The sequence below is a fragment of the Haliotis cracherodii genome, unplaced genomic scaffold, assembly GCF_022045235.1.
Source record: "Haliotis cracherodii isolate W230 unplaced genomic scaffold, xgHalCrac1.p SCAF_36, whole genome shotgun sequence".
NCBI classification, from domain to species: Eukaryota; Metazoa; Mollusca; class Gastropoda; order Lepetellida; family Haliotidae; genus Haliotis; species Haliotis cracherodii.
The window spans coordinates 594,440-622,122 of NW_027266293.1; the positions used below are offsets into that span (position 1 = coordinate 594,440).

The 27,683-nt window shown below is 41.0% G+C and overlaps 2 protein-coding genes and 1 pseudogene across 2 annotated transcripts; 2 read left to right on the top strand and 1 right to left on the bottom strand.

Moving 5' to 3' along the window:
* The window catches only part of LOC139477808 (uncharacterized), a 174,529-nt pseudogene that overhangs the window by 10,525 nt on the left and 136,321 nt on the right, over positions 1-27,683 (bottom strand).
* Positions 4,387-11,093, top strand: LOC139477796 (heparanase-like). The gene is made up of 10 exons (XM_071260214.1): positions 4,387-4,571; positions 4,721-4,851; positions 5,361-5,534; positions 5,733-5,904; positions 6,159-6,209; positions 6,493-6,693; positions 7,625-7,739; positions 9,371-9,483; positions 10,097-10,237; positions 10,902-11,093. The coding sequence occupies exons 1-10, from the start codon at positions 4,387-4,389 to the stop codon at positions 11,053-11,055; spliced, it is 1,437 nt and encodes a 478-aa protein (XP_071116315.1). The 3' UTR covers positions 11,056-11,093.
* On the top strand, positions 18,102-23,814 carry LOC139477791 (heparanase-like). The gene is made up of 10 exons (XM_071260208.1): positions 18,102-18,286; positions 18,410-18,540; positions 19,824-19,997; positions 20,265-20,436; positions 20,674-20,724; positions 20,886-21,086; positions 22,029-22,143; positions 22,718-22,830; positions 23,017-23,157; positions 23,661-23,814. The coding sequence occupies exons 1-10, from the start codon at positions 18,102-18,104 to the stop codon at positions 23,812-23,814; spliced, it is 1,437 nt and encodes a 478-aa protein (XP_071116309.1).

Genomic DNA, 27,683 nt, shown 5'->3' on the forward strand with positions numbered 1-27,683 from the left:
CTACAATAACAACAAATACTTTATCAATAAAATACTAACAGTCTGTTAAAGATGCTAATCTGGTTTTAGCAAAAGCCTGAGAAAAGGTATGGTTAATACAAGAATATCATTTTGAACACCATGGATCCTTTGTGTCACCTCTCTCCTGACAAAATTCAAACAGGTGTGTCACCCTGATGATCTAGACATTTTCGACCTCCTCGAATCATGATAGAATATTCTCAATGCATTGGATGTGCGTTTATAACACGTTTCTTAAAGAAGTTAACCCCCATGGGAACCCTGAGTAGATAAGAATGTGTCCTCAGCACCCCATTGCTGGTCGTAAGAGACGAGCGAATTGGGCTACCCGTTTGCCCCTGTGTCGGTGGAGGACGGTGGACGACGGGATTCTGATGGCAGAGGGCACTGGAGCCAGGGAAGGGTGTCCCTTTTGCAAAACACACCACTTCAACCCTTACTTCACCTAGATTGGTGGTAATATTGGCTCGATTCTATCAATCGGTCTTTATTTCTGGAGTAAAACACCCTTGTAGTCCTGGTGTTTGTAGTCAGATTCCACTTCAACACCGTCCTTGTTGACACTCCTTGGTGGGTGGGGAGTAGGGTTGCTGAATAAATTTCCTTTCATTATGGCTACATGACAGTTCATTGGTTCTCGTACAAAATCAAAGAAACGACGTATTGATACTGCTGTGTCTTCTGATGAGAAATCTATACTCAGTGTTGACTATTGGCCACGATTTCTGGTTGTTGAAGGCGTTGATGGAGAACCCCCCAACATTAACCCCTTCATCATTTCCAAATCTATTCAGGGAATATGTGGTCCTGTCAAGAATGTTACTCGTCTGCGATCCGGTTCACTACTTGTGGAGTGTGCAAAGAGACAACAATCTCTAAATCTTCTCCAAGGGCATTATGTCACAAATACTGACATTCACGTCGAGGCGTTGTACGCGACCGTGCCAAGTGCCTTTCAGACATGTCAAAGGAGGAACCTTAAGTTGTAACATCTGTGAAGCAATTTATGAAAAAAAGATGGTGATAATCTTATTAAAACCCAAACTTACCTTTTTACATTTGCTTTAACAAAACTTCCTTCATCAATCAACTGGTTATATACCGAATCCACTCTGTCGTTTTAAATGTCAGCAATTCGCTCATGGGGCTAAGTCCTGTCATAACTCATAATTTGTTCCCGCTGCAGTAAGCAGCATGACTGCACAGATAACAAACTGCAGCGGTGACCACATCAAAATCATGCCCCTCTTTTGTGACACAGACAAATATCCTAAACCAGCCATTTCTGCTGCCAATATCAATCTTCAATATATAGCTACAGCTCAGCATTTGTCTTCTCGTCCACGGCAGTTTGTACAGCTACAGGTTGACATGTCATTAACTAAACTTAAGAAATCTGAAACAAATCAACGTATTTATCAACAAGAATATAATCAGTTAAGACAGTTATGATACTTACAAATGTATATTTACAGATGGATCCAATTATGTTGACACAGTTTCCAACGCCATCGTCATTGGATCCAGGACTATATCATGAAGATAACCAGCTAACTGTTCCATGTTTACGGCCGAGTCAAAGGCAATCTTGACAGCACTAGAATATCAAACAATCAAACCATAAACAGTTCAATGTATTGTCAGACTCTCTATCCCGTCTTCAGGCAATTAAGAATCAGTTTTGCAAACATCCACTTTTAATAACAATTATTGAATTGTATAATGATCTTGCAACTGGCCAATACGACACTGTCTTTTGTTGGTTACCAAGCCATGTTGGAATCATTGGTAACACAATGGCCGATGCTGCTGCAAAAGCAGCACTCAACAAATCTAATCTGATCTTTGAGGCTGCGAATGAGATGGCTCGCATCCAGTTAAGCTTCACCAAACGCAGAAGATATAGAAAGGTTATTCTTCTGACATGGACTCAGGAGGTAACGCCCTGAGCACTGAGCGAGAAGATTGAAGAGATGTTTTTTACAGAATGTCATCGAAAGATTTCCAGTTCATTTCTAAGCCTAGTTGCCATTGTGCCAAAAGATGACAGCCAAAGAATCATCATTAAGCATCATTCTGTATACGCAACTCAAGATGGAAGGCTTGCGCCTCCTGAGAGATTTGACTTCGACGTCAAGGAAGCTTATCTCAATAGTGTCTGAAACCTGAAGGAGGATATCCACTTTCACTGGGATGGTGTTTTTTACCAATTCTCGTGCATGCCCTTCCGACGAGGTCCGGACCGCCTCCTTGGTCTTATGGTAGAGCGTCCGCCCGGAGAGCGGAAAGTCCCGGGTTCTATAAATCGGCATCAGTCCGGACTAGTACAAGCAGCCACACACATACATACACGTGCATGCACGTCGCTATATAAGTGCAATAATCTTGGACGCGACGTTAAATCCCATTTCACCTCACCTCACCTCCGACGAGGTCCTGTTACTCAATAACGTCACGAAACAACCAAAACCAGCAGACAGTACAGGAAGTCGAACCTGTATCCATAAGAAACATATTCCTGGGCGACATTATTTGCCTTACAGAATCGTCCAACTTCAGATCCAACAGTGATGCTCTGGTATTCCTCCTTCAAACTCTTGGATTTGTTTAAAATGGAAACGGCCAGCATTGACACCGTCTCAGACATGTTTCGGTTTTCCTTCTACCAACTCTTAGATTTGTATAAACTGGACAAGGCCAGCATTGACACCGTCTCAGACATGTTTCGGTTTTCCTTCTACCACTTCTTAGATTTTTATAAACTGGACAAGGCCAGCATTGATACCGACTCAGCCTTTAATGTTCCAAGGGATCAGATCAAGACATCTGTTTCATAGTTAGTTCCAGGAGAAGGTACATTATATCCTGCCATCCTGCCATCACGTGATAAAGTTAACGAGTCAAGATTACTGCGTTATGTGACGTAATGTGGTTTCTCTGTCTCGATCAGGACGTTTAGGTGAGTGAACCTCTTAGGCTAGCTGATCAAGGCAACTCACCCAGACCTGTTTTCCAAAGACGGGAAGTGGAGTGGTGCTATATTTTGGCAAAGGTGCACGATGAACATTATGGCCTAGATGTCAACGTTTTTCGCCTAGCTCTACTAGAACCAGTAACACCACGTCAGACAGCTATACCCTCCGCGACATTGGTTTTTGTCAACAGAACTTTAACTGCAAGCTTTTGTCGCGTATATTTACAATCGAGGGATAGAGCAGACCAAGGCAACCTTGAAGTCCCGTCACTTCCAAGATTCCGAAGACTTCCAATTACTTGAAACTAATCCCATACTTGTTCACCCCGTTGCAGGACCTATTCTCCAGCTTGTATGCTTCACGGCTTTACATACCAGACGATGGCCTTTTGCTGCTGGAGGCCACATCCTGCTAGGGTCTACAGACATTGTGATGATCACACATGTAAGACAAGGCCTAGCATTTCCAACTATATGTTAAGTATGTGTTTAAGAATCACTATTAACTAGTGATGATGCCAAATGTACCCGATGTAAGCGTCGGCAAAATGTCCTCCACATGTCTACCATGATCATTATAATTATTGAATCTGCCCATGGTGGATTTTCACTTGCTTAATATATGAGATTGTTACCAGTTTTACCATTGTTTACCATCGTGCTGCTGAATATCACTTCCCCTCAGGATACATTGAACTAATTTACAACGATCGCCTAGACATGCACTATAACCCTTTATCACGTCATTAAAATAACTATGATGTCTTCATGTTAATCTCATCGTCTTGTGAGGTATAATAATTGAAATACAAACTGGTAAACCGGTTGAATGAGAAGACGAATCCTGAAATTATCAGTACTTTACTACCTTGTTATTTCTGACCCTAGCTTAAATTTACCATCATCGAGATACTGGTGGACCGACGCATCAATTAGCAGTAGACCCGTGAAGATCCGGGGTAGAATAGGTCTTCAGCAACCCATGCTTGCCGTAAAAGGCGACTTTGCTTGTCGTAAGAGGCGACTGACGGGATCTGGTGGTCAGGCTCGCTGACTTGGTTGATGCATGTCATCGATCCCAATTGCTTGGATCGATGCTCATGGTATTAATCACTGGATTGTCTGGTCCAGACTCGATTATTTACAGACCGCCGTCATATAGCTGGAATATTGCTGAGTGCGGCGTTAAACAACCAACCAAACAACCAATTAGCAGTATCTTACATGGATGTCCCTCCTTTGACATTTCTAGCTTAAATTTTCCTTCACCAAGGTCGTAAACTAGTTGTTTTATCACTTTTGGCTAATCAGTAAAATGTCCTTGACTCGACATCAGTGATCCAGATTAAAGGTGATATTCATTTATCTGCATTTACTTTACCGCTGACACTATGTATGTGAGACGTTTGCTCGTTATTCTGTGTTCCTGGTTTGTACAATGTACACTGAGTCAATCTGTTTCTGTCACTGTTGCTACAGACAAGGAAATAGGATCGATAGATGACCATTTCGTTGGAGTGACCTTTGATTCATCCATGCTACCAATATCAATTGATTGGAAAGGACTTGATTTCACGTGAGTGTACTATTCAAATAATGATAAATAGATTGTATTTGCTTCAGGTAAACAATATAATACATGAATATGGTGCAAATTATTTGAAGTTTTAAATAGCAACGCAACTATTTCCAGTTTCTGATTAATTTTCTTTATCTTAAAACTAGATCACATAAAGTGCAGACACTTGCTAAAGCATTGTATCCGTGCTACCTGAGGATAGGAGGAACACCTGGAGACTTCATGACCTTTGACCCAACGGGTCATGGGGGAACAAGTGCAAACTCCACTTATACTGGTATGTTGATATGACATATATGTGACGTCATGGGCTGTTTTTTTGTTTGTTTGATTGTTGTTTGTTTTGTTTGTTTGTTTGTTTGTTTTTGTTTTTTGTTTTGTTTTGTTTGTTTGTTTGTTTGTTTTTGTTGTTGTTTTTTTGGTTTTTTTGGGGGGGTGAGCTGTACTCAATACCATGACAATCATAACTGAATAATGTTCAACTGGTTAAAAAAGTCAAACGGTTTGAGCTGACAAGGACTTACATAGTCCGTTACAATTACAAGTCCGTGAAGCCTGGTGGTAAAATTCCCATTCAATGATTCACAACGTAATATGTTTACAATCTTGACTTTATCTGCTGTGAAATCATCATACGCAAGCTCCTGTTTAAAAACGTGTTGTAATTTAAAATCCTAATACACAACAACACAAATCAATCAATCAATCAAAATAATTCTGTTAACTATTTGTATGAATGAATATTGTTTTCGTTGGAAGTATATGCTTCTTCGTTTTATCTTTGAGGTGCTATGTGGGACAATCTTAATGACTTTTTGAGGATCGTGGGATGGGAATTGGTGTTTGGTCTCAACGTGTTGAAGCGGAAAGACGGACAGTGGGACCCTGACAACGCCAAAGAACTGATGAGCTATAGCTATGCCAGGAACTACACGATACCCGCCTTTGAACTCGGAAATGGTAGTGTATAGTTCTATAGGTCATAAATATACAGCGAAGCATTCTTGTAGACGATATACTTTTTTCCTGGCTTCTTTATCTGCGTGTGTTACTAAAACATATCGTGCTTGTCTCAAAGTCAGTTATGGGTGCTTTATGAATACATGTGTTTCGAATTCACGAGTAATTTCCTTGATTCTCTGCTTGGTTGTTCTCTAGAACCTGCATATTTCCCCGAACCCTTCACCGATACAATATCTGGAGCACAGCTTGGGAGAGATTTTGTCCATCTTAGGGAAATAGTCAAGTCTACACCTGGCTTTGAATCCACCCTGGTGATTGGACCAGACGTAACAGCTATCTCAGGGCCAAAATCGATATTGTTTAAAACGTAAGTGGAAACATACAAACCATATCTTCTCGTAATCAGGGCAATTAGTATCAGGGCCTTTATGCCAACTGATGAAAGCAGCATTAATGTGATAAATAATTACTGATTACAGCAATAAGGTATTATAATACTGATTTTACAGTATGATTGACGCCGTGTATGCAGATGATTCTTTATGCCCGATGTTCTCGGTATGGATGAACCAGTATAAATAGAAGAGTATTATAGTTAGATTCACATGCATTTCCTTACAGTTTCTTTAAAGGGGACGGACGAAAAGCGCTTGACATGATAACTTTCCACCAGTGAGTAAGCTATTATAATTTTCTCACTTATCTTTTCAATTAAGTTTCATTTGACAACAAATACTATTAATCAGTAATGAACATTGAGATGCTGTGTAAAGGAGATATTTAATAATTTGTGCCAGGTAACATCCGTAGCCTAGTAGATGGAGTGCCTGCCCGGAGAGCAGAAATTCTGTGGTTTGATCCTCGGTTCTATCATGCTGCCCATGTTACCCTTGTATGTGACGTTAAACCACAGTTCACCTCCTCTCACCTAATTTGGAATTAATTGAATGTCTAGTTACTACGGCTTCGAAGGCAATGCTAAAGTGGACACCTTTATCGACCCCAAAGTGATGGACAGTCTCATCACTTTCATTGACATTGTACGCAACGTCACCACCCCCGCCAACCCCGACACACCCTTGTGGCTCGGGGAGACGTCTTCTTTCTCTGGAGGCGGAGCGCCTGGACTCTCGGATAGATATGTGGCCGGCTTTCTGTGAGTATTTGTCAAGAATGTCTACTATAGGTTAGCATTTCGTTTCTTATAACTCACAACAATGTCTGGTGAACAAATGTTACGTACACATGGAATTCATGTACAGTAAACTACGTTTATAACGAACTGGCGGATTTAACGAACAAGTTTTTGGGCCAGGCCATTTGCTGTATATATGCTGTTTTATAACAAACTACGGTTATAACTGTGATCTAATTTTGTGTATTGGCCCTTATCTTCATATGAATTCTGTTGCAATTTTTTTGACACTCGTATGCTTTGATACGTAATTAATTCAAAATTTGTTTCACATAATTGTATAATCCCCATCGCGTAATCATCTGACGTTGACTTTTCATATTTACTAACTTTGTTACCAAACGGTACGTTTAATGTTCTCAGAAAAGCAACTGAAAAATTCCATGTACACTTCTTCAGTGCACTTCTTTGGTGTGTTTTTTTTAAAATGTACATGCGATTGATAAGTGCTCCTTTAGTACACACACAATTGTGAAGAACCCTTACCATGAAAGATGAACTAAAAAAAGTGATATATTTGAAACGGGAGAACACACTTTTAACTGTGAGCGGTTCATTTTCACCTGCAATTACTCGAAGTTCTCTCAACCGACATTTCTTTTGAATTTTGTAAGTTGCATGTGTGATAATTCAGATTAAAGGTTTAACAACATTCGTGTGTCAAAAGAGCCACCACCAATATATGCAGTTGTACCTCGACATCGTTCGTTGATCATAGCATTATTATGGTCTCGGCTGTTGGTTATTTAAAGGCCTCAGTGATATATCTGGAATGCTGCACACTGGAGCGTAAAACATTACCTTTAGAGAGGTATACTGCTCATTCGAAAACAAAACGTGACGGTATTACTTTTACACCAACATGTACATTGTAATGATGTGATTATTTTAGATGGTTAGACAAGCTCGGTATTGCTTCTCGGATCGGACTCAAAGGGGTTTTAAGGCAATCGTTCTATGGACAAAATTATTCTCTCATCGAGATGAACACGTTTGAACCCTACCCGGTAGGTACATATAATATCTTATCAACATCACACAATGTGTTTCTTTCGGGAATGTGCTGTGAACCACATTGTCAATTATACCAACTGTTCTCATTTACCTGGAACATTTTACTGTGTGAAGCGTTAAACAGGCAGCAAATACTGGAGAAACCGTGGGATATCAGCAAGAACAGAAAACACTAGATTCCACCGTCTCACTGCACTGAGAGAAAAGTCGAGTGACTTAACTTAATTAGTAACAACGACCAGAAGGTTAGTAAACAGCGAATTTACTATCCTGCCTGGTAGATTTCACGCGGCAACTGTGGATAGAAGGATGCTTTCTGTTCACTTCCACCTTGGGCAGTGTCACGCTCGCCATTTTAAGTGAGTGTGTGAGTATGGTTTTACGCCGCTTTTAGCAATATTCCAGCAATATCACTGCGGGGAACACCAGAAATGGGCTCCACACATTGTACCCATGTCGGGAATCGCACGCGGGTCTTCGGCGTGACGAGCAAACGCTTTAACCACCAGGCTACCCGACCGCCCCTTCATCTTATGACATGGAGATGATTATGAATCAGAGTGTAATCTATATATTGGCTTTGTAACGTTGTTAATGTTATTTTGTCATGACTGTCAAAATGATGAATTTTATAGCAAGGACTCATTAACGAAGGTATATTAGTTCAGTTTAATGTTTAAGAATGGGGTAACTAAACATAAATCATGGCTCCCCTGTCTTTGACCAGCCACTAACTGACTTAAACACCACTCCCTTGATGACAGAACAAGTTCACGAACAATGTGTGTCGCCAACGGGATTCGAACCCGCGAAGTCTACGCCGAAAGCTAACGGATGTAGTCATCTGCCATGGCGACATGGAAGCCGCTTTGTGAAATTAACAACTATACATTTACTTACTTACTTACGAATTGTTGATTTGATTTTGAACGGTACCAGGTTTCTTTGAATGAATATCAGCCACGGTAAAGGGGGACATTGCGAAGTGGCTTAAGACGTTGTATGTAATTCGCTGTGCCGACGTCTCTTAGCCGTGAAAGAAATCAATGGTCATGTGTACTTATCGCAGTTCGCTTTCATTATATTTCTAGGTTTGTGAAACCCATACGCGCACCCGGGTGATCGTGGCACGCTCTCACAAAATTGTAGTATTGTTGAAAGCAGCTTCAAACCAAACTCACTCAGACGAATTCAGAGTGTTATGTAGCAACAATTTGTAACTGAAGTACTGATAAAAGTGAGGTCAATCCATACTTACTCACATATGTGTCAGCCATTGGTCACAGACTTAATAATTCTTAACTTAATTACCACAGACAAATGCCTCTGACAGTGATACTAATATAGAAAACACATAATGCTATAATGTATTCAGGTTAACACGTATTTGACGTCATATGACAATACACTTGAATGTATGTCGACCTTGCTCTGCAAGAGACTGGTTGGAAATACAGTGTTATCCGTGCAGACCAACTCAACCAACAGTTTCAGGGTCTACGCCCACTGTGCCAACCAGAACAGGTACACTGTTGGAAAGTGTTGCGTGGGTTAGTCAGTAGTGCTTTTTTACATTCAGATATCATTCAGACCTACGTGATGCAAAGACAATTTCACTTTCCAGGACTACTGGCTGACCTTGCTCTTCAAGAGACTAGTTGGGAATAAAGTGTTATCCGTGCAGACCAACTCAACCAACAGTTTCAGGGTCTACGCCCACTGTGCCAAACAGGAAAGGTACAAAGTGGGTGTGCTAGATGGTGTGCTCAGTATACAGGTTAAATTAATGACCATGATTTGTTTCTGAATCATCAACATCATTAATTAAAACCAAATAGGAGGGACGGGTAAATTAATTATCATAATTTGTTTCTTAATCATCAACATCTGTAGAATGAATATCTGCATTGGAATTACACCATATCTGACTAGCGTAGCAAACACGTCCAGCCATATTCTCGAGAGGAGTTCGATCCTAGGCCGCGTCATACCAAAAGACGTCAAGAGATGGTACTTCTTGTTACCCCGTCTGGCGCTCAACATTACGGGGCATAAACAAGGACTGATCGGCTTGGAGTCAGTATACTGTGTCTGAATCTGGTATTTATTTTAAACTGCGGCATGGTATCGCAGTGGGCTAGCACTGTAAAATCGACACCATTCCAGATTAGTACAAGCAGCCACACATGTACACACACACACGTGAATGTTCGTCGCTGTGTAAGTGCAATAATCTTGAACGCGACATGAAACACAATTTCACCCCGACTCTCGTGAGGAAATGAATGATTTCTGATGTCCTGGACAGCATTGTCCCTTCACTCACTATGGCCATCATGTATTGTTACAGCGTCTACAACTACAAGCCAGGTAGTGTTGTAGTCTACATCATCAACGTCAACACCTACACCACCGTCGTCACATTCCCTCAATTCCAGACCAATATGGATGTCTTCTGGCTTAGGCCTGAGTTCATAGAGCTTACTTCGAGGCGAGTGAATGCACACGTTATAATTGTTGATAGCAGAACACGTTTAGAAATTTCGCTAACAACTGGTGTCATCTTTCAAATATTTTTTACTATTTTGCCTTTTACACTCAATGGAATATAGGGGGCACGGGTGGCCCAGTCGTCTAAGGCGCCGCAATTCATTGTGCAGAGTTGCGTCCCTTGAGCACGCCAGAAACCTTTGACTGTGGGTTCGGATGCCGGTTCGCTCCGATTATGTTTCTAGGTTTGTCAGCACCATACCCGTGCTCGTGGGTTTCGCCAAAGTGGTAAACGTCTAAGACCTGCATCATTTCGGGCTTTCCTCCAACATTAAGCTGACACGCCGTGATATGGCTGGAATGCTGTTGAAAGCGGCGTTGAACACAACTCACTCACTCACTCAATGGAATCTGTATGCGCGGATAATCAAGACGGATAGTCAAGAACATATATAAAACACTTTGAACAATTTGCCAGGAACACCAATGGAAAGTAATACATTTTCAAAAGTGATTTGATCTGTTACACACATTGTGTGATATTCTGATTTTGTCATCATTGTACAAACTGCATAACTGATAGGCTGGTGTTGATAGGACGTGGCTTTCTGTCATATTGCAAGAGAGCTAACATTGATTCTTTGCAACTGACGTTGTAATTTCAGGAATGTGACACTAAATGGTAAACGACTGGATTATGTGAACAACACCATCCCCGACATGCCCCCTCAAAAGGCCTATGGCGGGCTCCTCATGCTGCCAGCAAGGACCTTCGGGTTTGCCGTGTTCCCTGATGCGGATGTTGATATCTGCAAGTGATGCTGACTGGTATTAGACGTCACGTGTAGCAAACTATAAACGGCGTTCCATTTCAAACTTGGCTTTCTGTTCTTGTTTGGCATTCCACAGTTATACGTGTGACATGTATAATGCTCAAAATACACATTTCATTGTAATAATGGGCAAGTACTGGAGGTAGATATAAATGAATGAATGAATGAATGAATGAATGAATGAATGAATGAATAAATGAATGAATGAATGATACCTAGCGCCCAAGGCGACAATGTCCAAAGGAACTAATATTTGACTGTCAGCATTGCTTTCTACAATATGTGACCGCCTCCGTAGTCTAGTGGTAGAGTGTCTGCACGGAGAGCGGAAGGTCCGGGGTTTGATCTCCTGTCGCGTCATACCAGAAAACGTGAAAATATGGTACTTGTTGTTACCCTGCCTATCGCTCGGTATTGAGGGGCTAAAACAAGTACTGGTCGGCCTGGGGTCAGCATACTGTGTCTAAGTGGGGTAATCATGTTTAACTGCGGCATGATATCTCAGTGGGCTGGAACTATAAAATCGGCATTAGTCCGGACTAGTACAAGCAGCAAGAAAATACCACACACACTTGTGCATGGACATGGCTATGTAATTGCAATAATCTTGGACGCGACGTTAAGCAAGTTTTCTCCTAACCTCAACCTTACAATATGTTCTGTTGAACACTGTCACACGTGTTAGAAACAATTGTTGTGCCAAACAACGCCAAGGATTAGTCAACACAGCAGACTGAACTCAATGCAGTTTATTCTGCAACCATTAACATCGAGAGAAACTCCGGAAGGTCCGGTTCAACATAAAGTTGGAATAAACAAAGGCGAACGCGGACGCACGTAGTGTGAAAAACCAACATTTGAAGAGCATTATAATCATTAGTGTGTTCGTTTCGTCAGGGCAGAGGATATACTGTCTCTGAGTATGCATAGCTTAAAAAGCACACGATTTCATTTAAGCCTTTCTTTGTTATATTCTATACGATAATGGATCTAATGTTGTCCTTTTAAAGTATGAGACTATTGCTATACCGCTGACTGCATCGAAGAACATCTATCTAAAAATCAGAAAAGATCGGTTTTGCATATATACATGACGACTCGACCGATAAGATGGTGATTCGAACTCGTACCTGCATATTTGATGCGTAACCATACAGGATTCTTTATGGAGATACTGGAAAGCATGGACGGAGTGTTGAGGCCGGCGAGTTGGTTGATTGAGTTTTTTCCTACACCGACAGCGTTGATCGTCCACCTTTTGTTTGTGTTAATATTTACTTACGCAGACATCAGGAGCAAATGCGAACAGTTCACGTCAGTGGCTTTCGAGCTATTAGACCTATGTTTCAATGGCGTTCAACAAGTTTTCTAGTCGTTCTTTGACAAGTGCCTGTAAACTGTCCTTAAATGTTGTAAGTAGTGTGTTATAAGTACGTAATCACTACATGTTGCATATTCCAAATTTACACCACATGTTCCTCTCTTCACCCAATAATTTTCATACCAATTTTGATGGCTTTTCGATTGGGAAATCCAGTGATTGACATCATGAGCATCGATCCACGCAATTTTGGACACGATGACACGCATCAACCAATTCAGCGAGTGTGACCAACCGATCCCGTTAGTCGCATCTTACGACGAGCATAGTTGCTTCCTACAGTAAGCATTGGTTGCTGAAGACCTATTCAAACTCTATTCGAACGGGTAGAAACAATAAGAATACTTGATAGAATTGCAAGATCCGGGGTCGAATAACTTGTGAATCAGCTTTAAAACAGATATGATAGTAATGTCAGTCTGGTAATCCAGGAACATAGTAACGCGGCCTCTGACCACGTCGTGCGATTCTGCTGTCTTATCTTATGTGCCAACCAGACAATGGCTGCCACAGACATTTTACTCGAGCGACGCTCAGTATCTCCAGCTTCAGTTTTGTCTGTAAAACTACGTCTTTGTCTGAAGACATCCATACAGACTCGGTCCTTCATACAAAAGACGACATTTTTGTTGGTGTCACGTTTGATGCCATTTTGACTTGGAATGGATTCCAACAAACTGTTCACTGTAGGCAAGATAAGTGAGTGAGTTTGGTTTAACGCCGTTTTTAACAGTATTACAGTTATATCACGGCGTGTCAGCTTAATGTGGGAGGAAAACCCGAAGTGATGCAAGTCTCAGACGTTTGCCACTTCGGTGAAACCCACGAGCACTGGTATGGTGCTGACAAACCTAGAAATATAATCGGGGCGAACCGGGATTCGAACCCACAATCATAGGTTTCTGGCGTGCCCAAGGGACGCAACTCTGCACACCGAATCGCGGAGCTTTAGACGACTGGGCCACCCGTGTCCCCTAGGCAAGATAAGAATGACTAAAAGCCATCCATGTCGTATACAAACGGGAAACGGTTACCGTGCTTCATGTAACGTTCGATAAAAGTACATATATTCTGACAATTAAATAATGCCTCTTTCAATACAGTCATATTCATGAAGAAATCTCCTCGAGGTCGTGATTCACAATGGATATTTGCGAGTTTGTTGGGAGCATGATACTCATGCACGTAGGTTTGTATGGGAACATCACTCAATGATTGTATAGGTATCCGGTGCGAAAACACATTCTGTTTAACGTTAAATAACGCTGACGCAGCGCCACGGCTTGCTGAAAATCAACATCTTCTCGGTGGATATGCTGCAAACAGGAATGGCGCAAAACAAAGTTGCCACACATTTTCATGTTCATCTAAACACAAAATTATATCTTTGGTGACTTAATCTACAGCCGGTAACACTCATGATCTGCCAGGAGTGGGTTGCCCACGTGTGACGTCACGTCAACAAGACAACCATATTCGGTTGGTGCCTGTACGGAATCGTAATACCCAACTGCCACACTAACAGCAATACCTGAGTTGAGACCAATTAGTGGCAGGATCGTATGCAACAGGATGAGGGAGCACAATATCAGGCCCTGATGTCCAGCGATACGCGCAATTGTCCTTCAATGTCAACGGCAGGCACGCCTAGCTTCGTATAGACGTTCTGACGTTCAGAAGACAAGACTGGGACAGTTTACAGTTCACCGCGCCAGGTTCCAACTGGACAGCTCTGGTGGTCTGCAGGGGTCTACATGCGCTTAGGACGCTTCAAATCGGCCTTGTTGGCTCGTTTTCATGATTAGGATAGCACGCGGATGTTACGTTGATGTTGGGATGTTGTCACGTAGATTACGTCGATGCGTTGGGATTCGATTAGTCGTGTGACTTGATTTCAGACATTGTTGAAATCAGACATTGTTGATATTGATGCCCAACTACGGAATCCGTGTTGACTCGAGCGTTTATTCCCTGCCATCCCCATGAGGAACGGATACCCATGTGTGGAGGCACAGAATATATCTAACATTGTACTCACAGGTGAGTATTATATATAATGACATAGTGTTTTGTGCAGGCTGATACATGTTCAAATATTTGAGGTCACAATGATCTCTTGATTTGTAATGCAGAATCAATACGTAATTCAAAGAAGAAACACGGACGTACATCCTCGAATTCTCTGTATTACATCATTAAATGGCTATCATCCATGTTTGGTTGTTAGGTAATACACATGCATGTATGCAATTCACATTGCATCTCATGTTTGGGACGAAATACGATAACATAATATTTGGTCATATTTACGTCTGATTAGTGTTTTATCATAACAAATTCATTGACAAAAAAGTAATAGTAAATATTCTCCTAGTAACAGGAGACAGCCACAACAGATGTGGTGTAGCAATGTCAATATCAGATGTGACCACCGTTTGCGTTGATACAGGGTCGGTAGCGGTGGTGCACGGAAGACACCAGATGATTGAAAATAGCATGAGGGAGGTTGTTCCAAGTTTCAACCAAAGATTGTCCCATCTGAGCTAGATTTACTGGCTGGTTGTTGTCGTGTCGTAGGCATCCCTCCATCTAATCCCAGACGGGGTCATATCTTTGGGCTTTTGGTGCTTCAGCAGAAAGACTCTGGGACCTGAACAATGCAGATCAAGTGCTCGACTACACCACCCAGAAAGGATTTGATATACACGGCTTTGACCTGGACAACGGTATTGTGTTCTTCACAATACATGAAACAAAAAACTCACGAACTGAAATGCGTGATTCCCCACCGTGTAATAGGAACATGCGAAACTATTGTACGACATTGGAATATCCCATCCCGTATAACATCTCGATTCATGATGTATTTAGTTTTTAGTTTGATTCAAGATATGATCGATAAACGAGATATGATTTTAAATGGCATACAAGGGATGATATGATGAAATGAGGACATATCATGTTTGTAAATGACGTGTTTGTATTTAGTACGTTTGTTTGTTGTTAAACACTGCATTCAGCAATAGTCCAACTATACGGCGGCAGTCTGTAAACTATTAAGTCTGCACCAGACAACCCAGTGGTTGATGTTGTGAACCACGATCCACTCTATCGAGTTTCGATGACACGCCATCAACTACGTCATCGAACATGACCACTTGATCTCATTGGTTGCCTCTAACGACCAGGAAAGTTTTCTGGGGACCAATTCTAATCCGAATGCGGTGAGGTGTCGATTCCAAATCCAATGCTAACCCAGAAATCTGTATCAAGTCTTTGAATGGCTTTTAGAAGTGATTCACATAAAAAGAGAATTTATGGATGTCAACTCCTACATTGTAACACAACGTTTCGGAGTATATACTTACTCCTTCATCAGGTGATGCTATGAAGCAGAGAACATATATATGTATCTGTAAGAACAACAAAAGTAATAAGATCACAAAGGTTGAAACTTAACAAAGAACTACAAACAATAAGACAGTAATTGATTTGAGCAGCAAGACCCTCATATCTTCACAAATATCCCTCCTCGCCAAAGGCCTGAAGTATGCCCCAGTCAGTGCCAAGACCAACACAGATGCATTCTTCACCAGCGTCGAGGATGGCCTCCAACAACTGGCTTCAAACGACAATGTCGACTACCTCCTCCATCAAATTATAGACGCCATCAAGAATGACACCAAACCACAGTGCAACAGTGGACTACTGTTTATTGTCTGTAAATCCCTTTATAGCCAAAATCACACTGAATGCTCACTCACTCATTGATATATATGTTTGAAAAGTTTTCACTTAGTACATGGTATGGGAATTTAGTTCATCAAGTGGTCATGTAATTATATTTCGTGAGATATTCAGCTAGGCATGTTTAGTTGTGGCATGTGTGAGATGTCCACACTGGGGTGTATATGTATCAATATCAGTAGGTGCTGGACAGGAAGGAAGACCCCACACAAACCACCAGGTAGAATGGGCGCCTGTATATTTATTTGACATGGATATACACAATTGCTTGAATGCTTGAAGTATTTTTTTCATATTTTGATTTTGTACATAAGCCTGCTATGATTAGTATGATTGAAAACAAAGTGGAACACCAGTGACTCTCAACGTAAGTATTTGATAGATCTGACATTTCTTCGGGTAAAATTAAACTTCCTTTCAGATTTGTAACGGGCGCTTGAAGTCATATGTTAATTCAACAGTAATATACACAGATGATTTCACTGTCTAAAAATAATAATGGATGTCGACAATCTACTGACCTGAAAACTTCAGCGCTGTATCCCAAAAACAGAACAGTAGAAATAGAATACTGTGAACATGCAAGGGATTGATTTGAGCCGATTGGAGAGTGATTTGAACCTGGAGTGAGTGTTTCCTTTTAGTAGTGGGGAGTGACCTCATCCGAGGCTCTATCAATCTAGAATCAATCTGAATTCTTAATGGATTGACTTATTTAAAATTGGTGGTCCCTTTGAGCTCGTTTTAACCACAGTTGGACTGTATGCCAGAACAGAAGAGTGGAAGTAGAATAATGTGAAAATGTAAGGGATGATTTAAGCCCAACAGGGAGTGATCTAAGTCTGGACTGAGAGTGTGGGGCCAAGTAGAGGGGAGTGACCTCAGTCTAGATGCAATGACATGAAGTTGTTCAGGGATTGATTTGTTATCGTCTGTTTTACGCTATTTTCCTATTGCAAATTTTTATCAAGCATTTGTGATCCAATATGCCCTAGAGTATCAAAATCCGCAACGTTGCTGTGTTGAGTTTACTTGCTCTTTAAGTATTTGATTGGGCAATCACTTCTCAAACATCACAAGTACAAGGCAGGTACCTACCTGAGCTAGAAATAAAGGAAACCAGTAATCATGAGACCGCCTTATCTGTTAATTTAGATGAATGCATAAATATTCAAAGTGACAAAACACTCTTCACAGGACAACAGGGATTACTTTAACTTTCCATTAGTCAACTTTCCAATAGTCATCTTTCCCTTCATGTGAAGCAATATTCGAAAACCTCAAGCCTGTGGTGTTTACATATTTCACTTCTGAGATACCTTCGAACATGCTCTTTCAACCAAGATTTCAAAGAGTGTCATACGAGTCTTGTTAAGATGTTGCTTGATCAAGGTTACAACATTCAAGGCCTAAGTAAAACATTCAAAAAGTTTGATTGTGGACATGTTGAGGACATTTCCACATTTGACGCATCGGTGCCAAAACTGATGTCCGAAGCTATTCCCAATTTTGACTTGTACAGGATGTTTCCGTGCTTTTTTTCAGGTGATCAATTGACTTGCCTTTGCATGTGTTTGTGACGGGACCACCGTGGCGCAGGATACGCTCCCCCTTTCGCGAATCTTAATTATTTGATAGTGATTCATAAATACATGCTCATGATATAGTCGGAATCGTACAATTGACTCTGCTTTATGCAGAGAGTTCTATTGCATATGAACGGATTTTGTCGCTTTAGTTTCTGACATGGACTTCTATGTCCCTGAAATAAGCAAAGTCAACTGGTTGTTTTATCAGTTTTGGCTTATCATCACTTTGACATTGACACGAGGTCACTCGTTTACATTAAATGGCATACTTCTTTATGTAGATACACATTAACATACATGCGAGCTGCTGACACCATGAATTGGATACGTGTGCTCATCATATTTGGCTCTTTACATGTGCGATGTGCAGTGAGTCAGTCTGTTTCTATCACTGTTGCTACAGACAAGGAAATAGCAACGATAGATGACCATTTCGTTGGGGTGACGTTGGATTCGTCAATGCTAGCAATATCTGTTAACTGGGAGGGACTTGACTTAAGGTAAGTGTATTGTGATTCACTGTAACTCTGTATCATATGAGTATGATAAATAATCTTTAAGTTTGAAAGAAAAGAAATATTTTCAGTTTCTGAGAATATATTTCATTTTAAACAATGTTTTAGTTCATCTAAAGTGCAGACGCTTGCAAAAGCATTATCCCCGGGCTATCTGAGAATAGGCGGAACACCTGGAGACTTCATGACCTTTGACCCAACAGGACATGGGGGTACAAGTGCAAACTTCACTTATACTGGTATGTTTACATGGCATGACATGTGATATATACATATGATACCTGGTTTGGGAGTATTTAGTATTTAGTACCCATGAGAATAATAACAGGAAAATCGTTTCGCGCATCGTTTTCGTCAAATTTGGAAACCTGCTCGTGATGTCTCCAAAGAAACTTTTAGAAAGCTTTACCTAGGCTTTGAATGTTGTAACACTGATCAAATAAATTTTGAACAAAAGTCAAGTGAAGCTCTTTGGAGTCCTCGATTGTACCTAAAATCTGCAATGTTCAATATAATACCTCTGCCACGTGTACATATGATTCAGTGACCTGCAATACATTGGTTAAAATGAATAACTTCTTGTTTTTTATGAGAAGGATATATGGGGGTTATGACGCGAGTGTGTTTTGGGATGGTAAATATCCTCTACAAGGAATGAACATTGTACATTGGGTTTAACTTCCAAGCACACACAAGCGTGATGACATCGTTACCGTATAATGTCATTCCTAAAACTATTACCGAAATATGTATTCTCATCTCTTACCAATGGTTCCTAAACATTGCAAGGTTTCCTGGAATGTGCGCATTAATATATGACGTAACAATTTCAGTGATAATTCAGAAATAGAGTGACAGGAGGTTGATAAAACATTTGATTTTAGACACCTGTCATAGGCTTTATGGACATAATTGTACTTTGTTTGTTGTTTAACTCATAAATAGTCCAGTTATATGACGGTGGTCTGTAACTAAACAAATCTGGACCAGACTTTCTGATTGACATCATGAGCATCTATCCAGCCAATTGGGATACAATTACAAGCTTTAACCATGTGGGCTAGCCTTTTACGGCAAGCATGGGTTTCTGAAGACCTATTCTACCCCGATTCTTCACGGGTCGACCATTAGTTTTAGAAGTGATAACAAAAACATGATGTGACAACATGCTTGAATGAACATGTTGAAGTTGATCAACGTTATAGGAGATAGGAGATTATTGGTGGTGGAATCAAAGTAAGGCTCTATCGTTCACGTTGTCCTTCAGGAACAGTTCTATTACTCAGAACCAAGAATGACTTCTTCATAGAGCTGTGATATATTATCTCTCAAATCGTTCCAGATCCCTGATGTTCCCTTTTAACTCGATCGCCGATACACAAGGGCGACCCCATGTCATTTTTCCAAACACTGAGTACTTACGTGGTCTTATGTTTGCATGTTTATCCGGCTTTTTTATTTGTTGGTGTCATCCCGCTGAGAATCTTACCCACTGTATGATAAACTTGAATATCTTATGTTTATGCTAAATGGGACGAGCTTAATGCCTTTGTGAAGAACGTTGGGTGGGATTTGGTGTTTGCCCTCAATGTGTTGAAGCGGAAAGACGGACAGTGGGACCCTGACAACGCCAAAGAACTGATGACCTATAGCAATGCTAGGAATTACAAGATACCTGCATTTGAACTCGGAAATGGTAGTGTGTGGTTCTACAGCTCATTTCATATCATACACAACGTAGCATCTTTGTATACAATATTATGCTTTACCAAGTATGTGCAGTTATACCTGGATAATTCCTCCGCCTACCTTGATCATTACTCCGTATTTATTACCGTCACATATGTGTACGGTGTAATTCGTACCAACCTCAAAGTCGATATGTTTAGAGCATGACGAACGTACGTACTGTAACGACCATAATCATATTTTTGATATAAACTCTAGTTTCTTTGGTCTCTAGAACCTGAATATTTCCCTGAACCCTTCACCAATACAATTTCCGGAGCACAGCTTGGGCGAGATTTTGTCCATCTTAGGGAAATCCTCAAGTCTACTCCTGGGTTCGAATCCACGCTGGTGATTGGACCAGATGTAACAGGTATCTCAGGACCGAAATCCATATTGTTCGAGAAGTAAGTGGAAACTTAGAAAACATGTAGCATGATACTGATGTGAAAGTAACAAATCATACCTCATGGACATGGTCAATCTTCTCAACTGTTTTAATGCTGTGATATGATAAGCGATATATAAATCATTGTAAAGTATCCCTGACACCAATCCAGTAGCTCACACCATTCAATCACCGAAAAAGGTATTCACAATTATGACTGAGTTTGATGCTTGAATTCCTATTGATGATTTTTCAGTTTCTTCGAAGGCGAAGGAAGCAAGACCGTTGACAGAATCACCTTTCACCAGTGAGTCTTAAGCTATGTCATCTTCTGAAACATTTGTTGAATTAAGTTATTGTAACAACACATGTTACTACTCTACGCTTAATAATATTGCAGTAGGGACACTTAATAAACGAGCTTTCCTTAGCGTCACATGTACATTTGAAAATCCTTTAAATGTTTAGGTACTATGCCTTTGAAGGCGATGCGACAGTGAACACCTGCCTCGACCCCAAGGTGATGGACAGCCTGATATCTGACATCCACAGAGTGCGTAACGTCACCACCCCCTCCAACCCCGAAACTCCCCTTTGGCTTGGGGAGACATCGTCCTTCTATGGCGGGGGAACTCCAGCGTTATCTGATAGATATGTAGCTGGGTTCCTGTGAGTATTGTCTCTCTGTTTCAAAGTATAACAATTTATAGTGCATGAGCGAATATGTACTTACACCTATTATAGCACTATTCGGTCAGCAGGGCGTACCAGAAACTGGCTTCACGGAACCTACCAATGTGAGGAATGGAACCTGGGTCAACAGCGTGACGACCAAACGGTTTATAGTTACCCCTGTTTATAGTGCATTGATGTTCTCTTACAAGGTAGTTAGAAATTGTAAAGCTTTAGGGGTGCGTATTGTAAATACACAATACTGGGTCTGGCAAACCAGAGTTTGACAGCAAGACCAGTCGGGGCATGGTGACACAGAATCAGCTAGATCCTGCATGGAGACCTACTCACCCTCATGCTGCTGAGGATATATTTAGTAACCGGTTAGTTGACGATATGGACCTGGACCAAACAGAAACAACAAACACACATAAAACTACGGACAATATCTGTCAGCTGAAAAAAATGATATACAGCCTTGTTTAATCTGGTGAGTGTGAGTGAGTTGGGTTTAACGCGGCTTTTAACAGTATTCCAGTTATATCACGGAGTGTCAGCTTAGTATGGGAGGAAAGCCCGATGTGATGCAGGTCTCAGACGTTTACCACTTCAGATTAACCCACGAGCAGGGGTATGGTGCTGACAAACCTAGAAACATAATCGGGGCGAACCGGGATTCGAACCCACAATCATAGGTTTTTAGAGTGCCCAAGGGACGCAACTCTGCACAGCGAATCGCGGCGCCCTTGACGACTAGGCCGTCCGTGCCCCCTTTTAATGTAGCGAAGATGCGTGTAAGTTGAATGCGTGATTCCTCAGGTTTGAGGACTTTTATTGTTGTGGGTAGTGCCAGAATGAATGCGCAACCCTACCTCGACGAGCATGTGAGCAATTATTCATCCCGCATTTGATTCACCTAGCTTCAAACTAATATTTCAGATGGTTAGACAAGCTGGGGGTTGCCTCACGGATGGGACTTAAAGCGGTTTTGAGACAATCGTACTATGGACACAATTATTCTCTGATCGAGATGAACACATTTGAACCTTATTCGGTAGGTACAAATATCATGGCATCTTGTTCCATCGGGACTGGCTAAAACCTTTGCACGATGTGTTTCTTTCGAAAATATATTAAAAACATTTCGTCAGTTGTATCTGATGTCTCTGATTCGGTCTTTCTGGAGGCTGTCAGTATAAAATAACCTCATTACGTAATCAAATGCACACCCTCTCATTGCATACATGTCACTGATGCATTTGATTGTTACTTTATCAATACATTGTGAGAAGTGAGTATCAGCACCAAAGAAAAATGACAACATGTCTTCTTCATCTTGTAATTCCAACTGAACATAGGTTTCAACATCAAGCAGATCAATACAAATTGAAAACAGTTCATGTCTTTCCTGCAGTAGAGTTTTACAATTTAATATGATGTGATTATCATAATCAAAAGCATGATTGTTACACAATAAACAGTCCCTGGAAGGTTTGTTTCGTGATAAAACACTAACACAAAAATTTAACCTTGACCTCTGTTCTGGATACAGAACATTTTCTGCGCCACATATTTTCTTCAGATATCATTCAGACCTACGTGATGCATAGACAATTGTCACTTCCCAGGACTACTGGCTGACCTTGCTCTACAAGAGACTGGTTGGGAATAAAGTGTTATCCGTGCAGACCAACTCAACCAACAGTTTCAGGGTCTACGCCCACTGTGCCAGACAGGAAAGGTACACAGTTGGAAGGTGTTGAACGGGATAGTCAGTGGTCCTTTTTATATTTGAACATTAACTTCTAGAACATAAATATCTCCTTTGTAGTCATCCATTTCCATGACGTGTTTGTAATGTAATGACTTCGGATGTGCCAAAATATAGTGACCTTTTCCTCCAACATGTTTCCGTATCTTTGAATAGTGTATACAACTACAAGCCGGGTAGTGTTGTAGTCTACATCGTCAACGTCAACATCTACACCACCGTCGTCACATTCCCACAATTCCAGACCAATATGGATGTCTTCTGGCTCAGACCAGAGTTCATAGAACTCACTTCAAGGCAAGTATGGGATACATGATCATTAATATGCTCTAGAGACTAATATGTAGCAGAACACCGATACTTTATGACAACGGCTAATATAAGTGCAACGACTTCGCCGTCATATAACATGCTACCTTCTAAAACGTGACCTGTAATGTCACATACATTTCTATCGAACATCAAACTGTCTGATGTGTTATCGTCGCTTTAGTTGGCGTCTTAATGGCAGAGGGGAAGCATTGATTCAGATACTAACGTTGTAATTCCAAAAGAATATGGATCTTTTCTGGCTCAGACCAGAGTTCATAGAACAAGTACAGGGATACGTGATGATGGTCATGTAGCAGAGACTAATACACAGCGGAACAAGAACACTATGATACAGGCTAATGTAACGTAGTGCGTTTTACTTTGTATAATGTGTTACATACTCCAACGTGATCACTCATATAACTGAAGAAATAATGGGTTATCGTCGCTAGTGTTGTCCTTAATTTCAATTGACATTGTATTTTCAGGAATGTGACACTAAATGGTAAACGACTGGATTATGTGAACAACACCATCCCAGACATGCCCTCTCAAAAGGCCTATGGCGGGCTCCTCATGCTGCCAGCAAGGACCTTCGGGTTTGCCGTGTTCCCTGATGCGGATGTTGATATCTGCAGGTGATGGTTGCAAGTTGAATGTGTAATGCGTAATAAACTAAAGCAGTGTTCCATTACAAATATATGCATTTCTTTTGTTGGCATTGCGTTCTTCTTCTTGTAACGTCTTCAAGATGACAGACTTACGCCTCCTACGCTGCCTAGTAGGGCAGGACATGCTCACCCTTTTCGCGAAGACCATGTCATGACTGATTATCAGTTGTCCATTCATATAATTTACCCAGCTGTTTTGCCCTTTATGCCAAATTGAATCTGTTTCGGGCATTGACACATAGAGGAAATATACGCAAATCGTGTTCTTGCATGCATTTCCTCCCATATTTGCGTTTGTTTGGTGTAAAAACCGGCCCCGTGGGTGTAGAAAATCAATAAGTGTGTCAATTATATGGACACTTTATGAGATGGAAACATGACATTGTCATTGGCAACTTAGTCTGAAAACCCTTGCGCCTCTGACCTTGGTAAAGCTCATTTGTTCTGTTCATCGGAATCTGTTCCGCTGTCTAAATGAGACAACTAACAACATGTACATTGAACAAACTGACAACAAACAAACTGTCTGTTACTGTGTCAATTTAACCAAGAGACATTTCTTCAGAGTTTCGTTTTCAGGGTTTCGTTTTCCACAACACAAACAAGCAACCTAGCCAAGTGTTCTACATGTACATACATACGTTTACTAAACTGTCAAATTAACTGAATATGTTGTTACCTCACATCTACTTACACTGGGCCTGGTGATAACGTTCGATAAAATCGTAGGCCACAAAACTTGGAAGAGACACGTTGTGGACGTATTACGGATGTCAAATCCCGAAGTAAATGTAGAACACATTACGCATCTACTTACACTGGGCCTGTGATAACGTTCGATAAAATCGTAGGCCACAAAACTTGGAAGAGACACGTTGTGGACGTGTTACGGATGTCAATCCCGATGTAAATGTAGAAAACATTACGCATCTACATACACTGGGCCTGTGATAACGTTCGATAAAATCGTAGGCCACAAAACTTGAAAGAGACACGTCGTGGACGTGTTACGGATGTCAAATCCCGAGTAAATGTAGAACACATTACTCTTCACAGCGCCTGGAATGGCACTGTAGTGCAGAGGAGTTTTACGGCTAGGTGCACGTGGCTAAATGTTATCAGGAAATTCTTGCTCCTGATTGATAACTCCAGACTCAAAGCTTATTATGCGTCTGCATATCTAAATGTTGTTAATGTTGTAAGCATCCCGACATGTGTCGTAAAGTGACTCAAGCATTGCGGTAGGCGTAGGTGACTCCCCTCGTCTTAACCGTGTTACCAATCGTTAACACAGACAGTGCTTGTCGTAAGAGGCGACTATGCTTGTCGTAAGAGGCGACTATGCTTGTCGTAAAAGGCGACTAACGGGATCGAGTGGTCCAGCTCTCTGACTTGGCTGATGCAAGTCATCGATCCCAAGTGCGTGGATCGATGCTCATGATATCAATTACTGGATTGTCTAGTCCAGACTCGATTATTTACAGACCGCCGTCATGTAGCTGGAATATTGCTGAGTGCGGTGTTAAACAGCAAACCAACTAATACAGATAAATATGTCACTAGATAAGGGTGTCAAGGTAAAAAGTCATGAAAGTACAACATGATACACACATCTGGTACAAGATAATCTTTCTCTTTAAATAAGTAACTTTTAACTTTTTATTTATTAATGTTTATAAGTTATTTGAATATGCATGCTCATTTGTAAATATATTTATACTTAAAGTACATGTAGGTTTGTGTCACATTATGATGACTCGCGTGCCAGTCTGAAATCTGACCACTTTATGCGATCTAGTGACCTCTAAAGACCAGGAATAGATTGCTAGGGACCTTGAAATAGTGACATATGCAGAATCACATTGTCCTACTTATGATAAATGTTGAATCATTGGCACAATATCATAGTTTAGACGTTATCTACAGTAGAGAAACACTCAGGGCTTGCAACAAGCTGGCCATCCAAGTCTGACGTCACGTCAACATAACAACCATATTCGGTTGGTGCATCTACGGAATCAATACCGAACTGCTCCGTTAACAATTCTTGTGTTGAGAATTAGTGGCAGAACATTACGCGACCGGTTGAGAAAGCACAAGATCCGGCCCCAGCGTCCAGCGATACGTCCAATTTTGCTTGGTGCAGACAGCATCTGAGGTTCCGAGGACACTACTGGGATAGTATACTGTTCAAGATGAATAAGAGTTTTATCTGGACTGATCTGATGGTCCTGCAAGGGTCTAAAGACGTCCAGGAGAACTCTGCTAAAAGAAGAGACGTTTGTTCTATTCCGACCATATAATGAGCATGTGTTTATGCATAAATTTCAAACAGTGACGACAGAAAGTGTTTGCGAAGATGTTGCGCATCATGCCACATGGATGGCACTAGTCACAAACTGGTCACAATTGTCCACCTAAAAAGACACATGAACTTATGGTACAAATCAAAATAATGAATTGCATCGGGCATCTTTTTTGTACCGCTGCGTCAAATTTACACGTCCACCATAAAACCTTTTGAAAGCTTCCCGGAGGCCTTAAATGTTGTAATCTTGATCAAACAACTTCTGAGAATGAGTCGTGTGACACTTTTTGCAATCTTGGTATGAAGAGCATGCTCGATTGTACCTCAAAAGTGACAAGGGCTGGAGCTGATGGAATATTTCAAGAGTATTGCTCGATATACACAGATACGTATATGATTTCATATTAATTCAGATTGAAAAACATGTTTGGGACGAAGTACATTTCTCCAAGAAAGTAGGCTGGGTTCTCACATTTGGGCTCTGTGTGCTGCAGCGGAAAGATGGACACTGGGACCCGAGCAATGCAGACCAGCTGCTAGACTACACCAACCAGAAAGGATATGACATCAAAGGCTTTGAAGTGTGCAATGACATTATGTTCTCCACGTTACTTACACATGTAATTCACAAACTGAAATACGTGATTTCACCACAAAGTCCTTTTGGCTCCAAATGATAACGATGAATTGCAAAATAACTCAAAATCGGGAATAGTCTATTACATATCAAAGCAGTAAACTTCAATGAATACTCTGTACCCAACAATATCTGCTGTTTGTTATTATTATTCCCATCACTGGACATGTAGGCAGCAGAATTATCGTAAGTCCTCATGGTACCTAGTATGGTGACCTACCTTTGGCTATTGGTGATCTATAGGCCATTTTTATTGTGTACTGTTATGGATTGTTACAAATTTTATTATGATATGCTAGTTTTACAATCTACATCTGTGATAGGCTAGTGTTTTTTCTGTCGTTTGTCGACAGATTATAATGTCTATTTTTATATATTATTGATTTACAACCTGATTTAGTAACGATATGGCTGAAATATTGCCGATGTGACTATGAAATCTTAACTCACTCACTCACTCACCCATCACTGGAAAAAGTTGTTCAGAAACTATCATATTGTTGTGTGTACACGTTGACATATTGAACGTTGGGGACGCAACGGTAGGAGGAACAGCGAAAACAAGTACTGAACGTGCTACATAGTAAACGTCGTTGTTGACTGACTACTTGCTTGCTTGCTTCCTTGTTTGTTTGTTTGTTTGCTGTTTGACACTGCACTCAGCAATAGTCCAGCTATATGACGGTGGTCTGTAAATAGTCGAGTCTGGACTAGACAATCCACTGATTGGCATCATGAACATCGATCCACGCAATTGGGATACGATGACATGCATTAACCAAGTCAGCTAGCCTGACCACCCGATCCCGTTAGTCGCCTCTTAGGACAAGCATAGTCGCCTTTTACGGCAAGCATGGGTTGCTGAGGACCTATTCTTCCCCGGATCATCACGGGT

Coding starts and splice junctions, on each gene's coding strand:
- LOC139477791 (XM_071260208.1), top strand. CDS start 18,102: ATGAATTGGATACGTGTGCTCATCATATTTGGCTCTTTACATGTGCGA. Junction 20,725..20,885: donor GACAGAATCACCTTTCACCA/GTGAGTCTTAAG, acceptor TTAAATGTTTAG/GTACTATGCCTTTGAAGGCG. Junction 23,158..23,660: donor TTCATAGAACTCACTTCAAG/GCAAGTATGGGA, acceptor TTGTATTTTCAG/GAATGTGACACTAAATGGTA.
- LOC139477796 (XM_071260214.1), top strand. CDS start 4,387: ATGTATGTGAGACGTTTGCTCGTTATTCTGTGTTCCTGGTTTGTACAA. Junction 4,572..4,720: donor TGGAAAGGACTTGATTTCAC/GTGAGTGTACTA, acceptor TCTTAAAACTAG/ATCACATAAAGTGCAGACAC. Junction 6,210..6,492: donor GACATGATAACTTTCCACCA/GTGAGTAAGCTA, acceptor TTGAATGTCTAG/TTACTACGGCTTCGAAGGCA.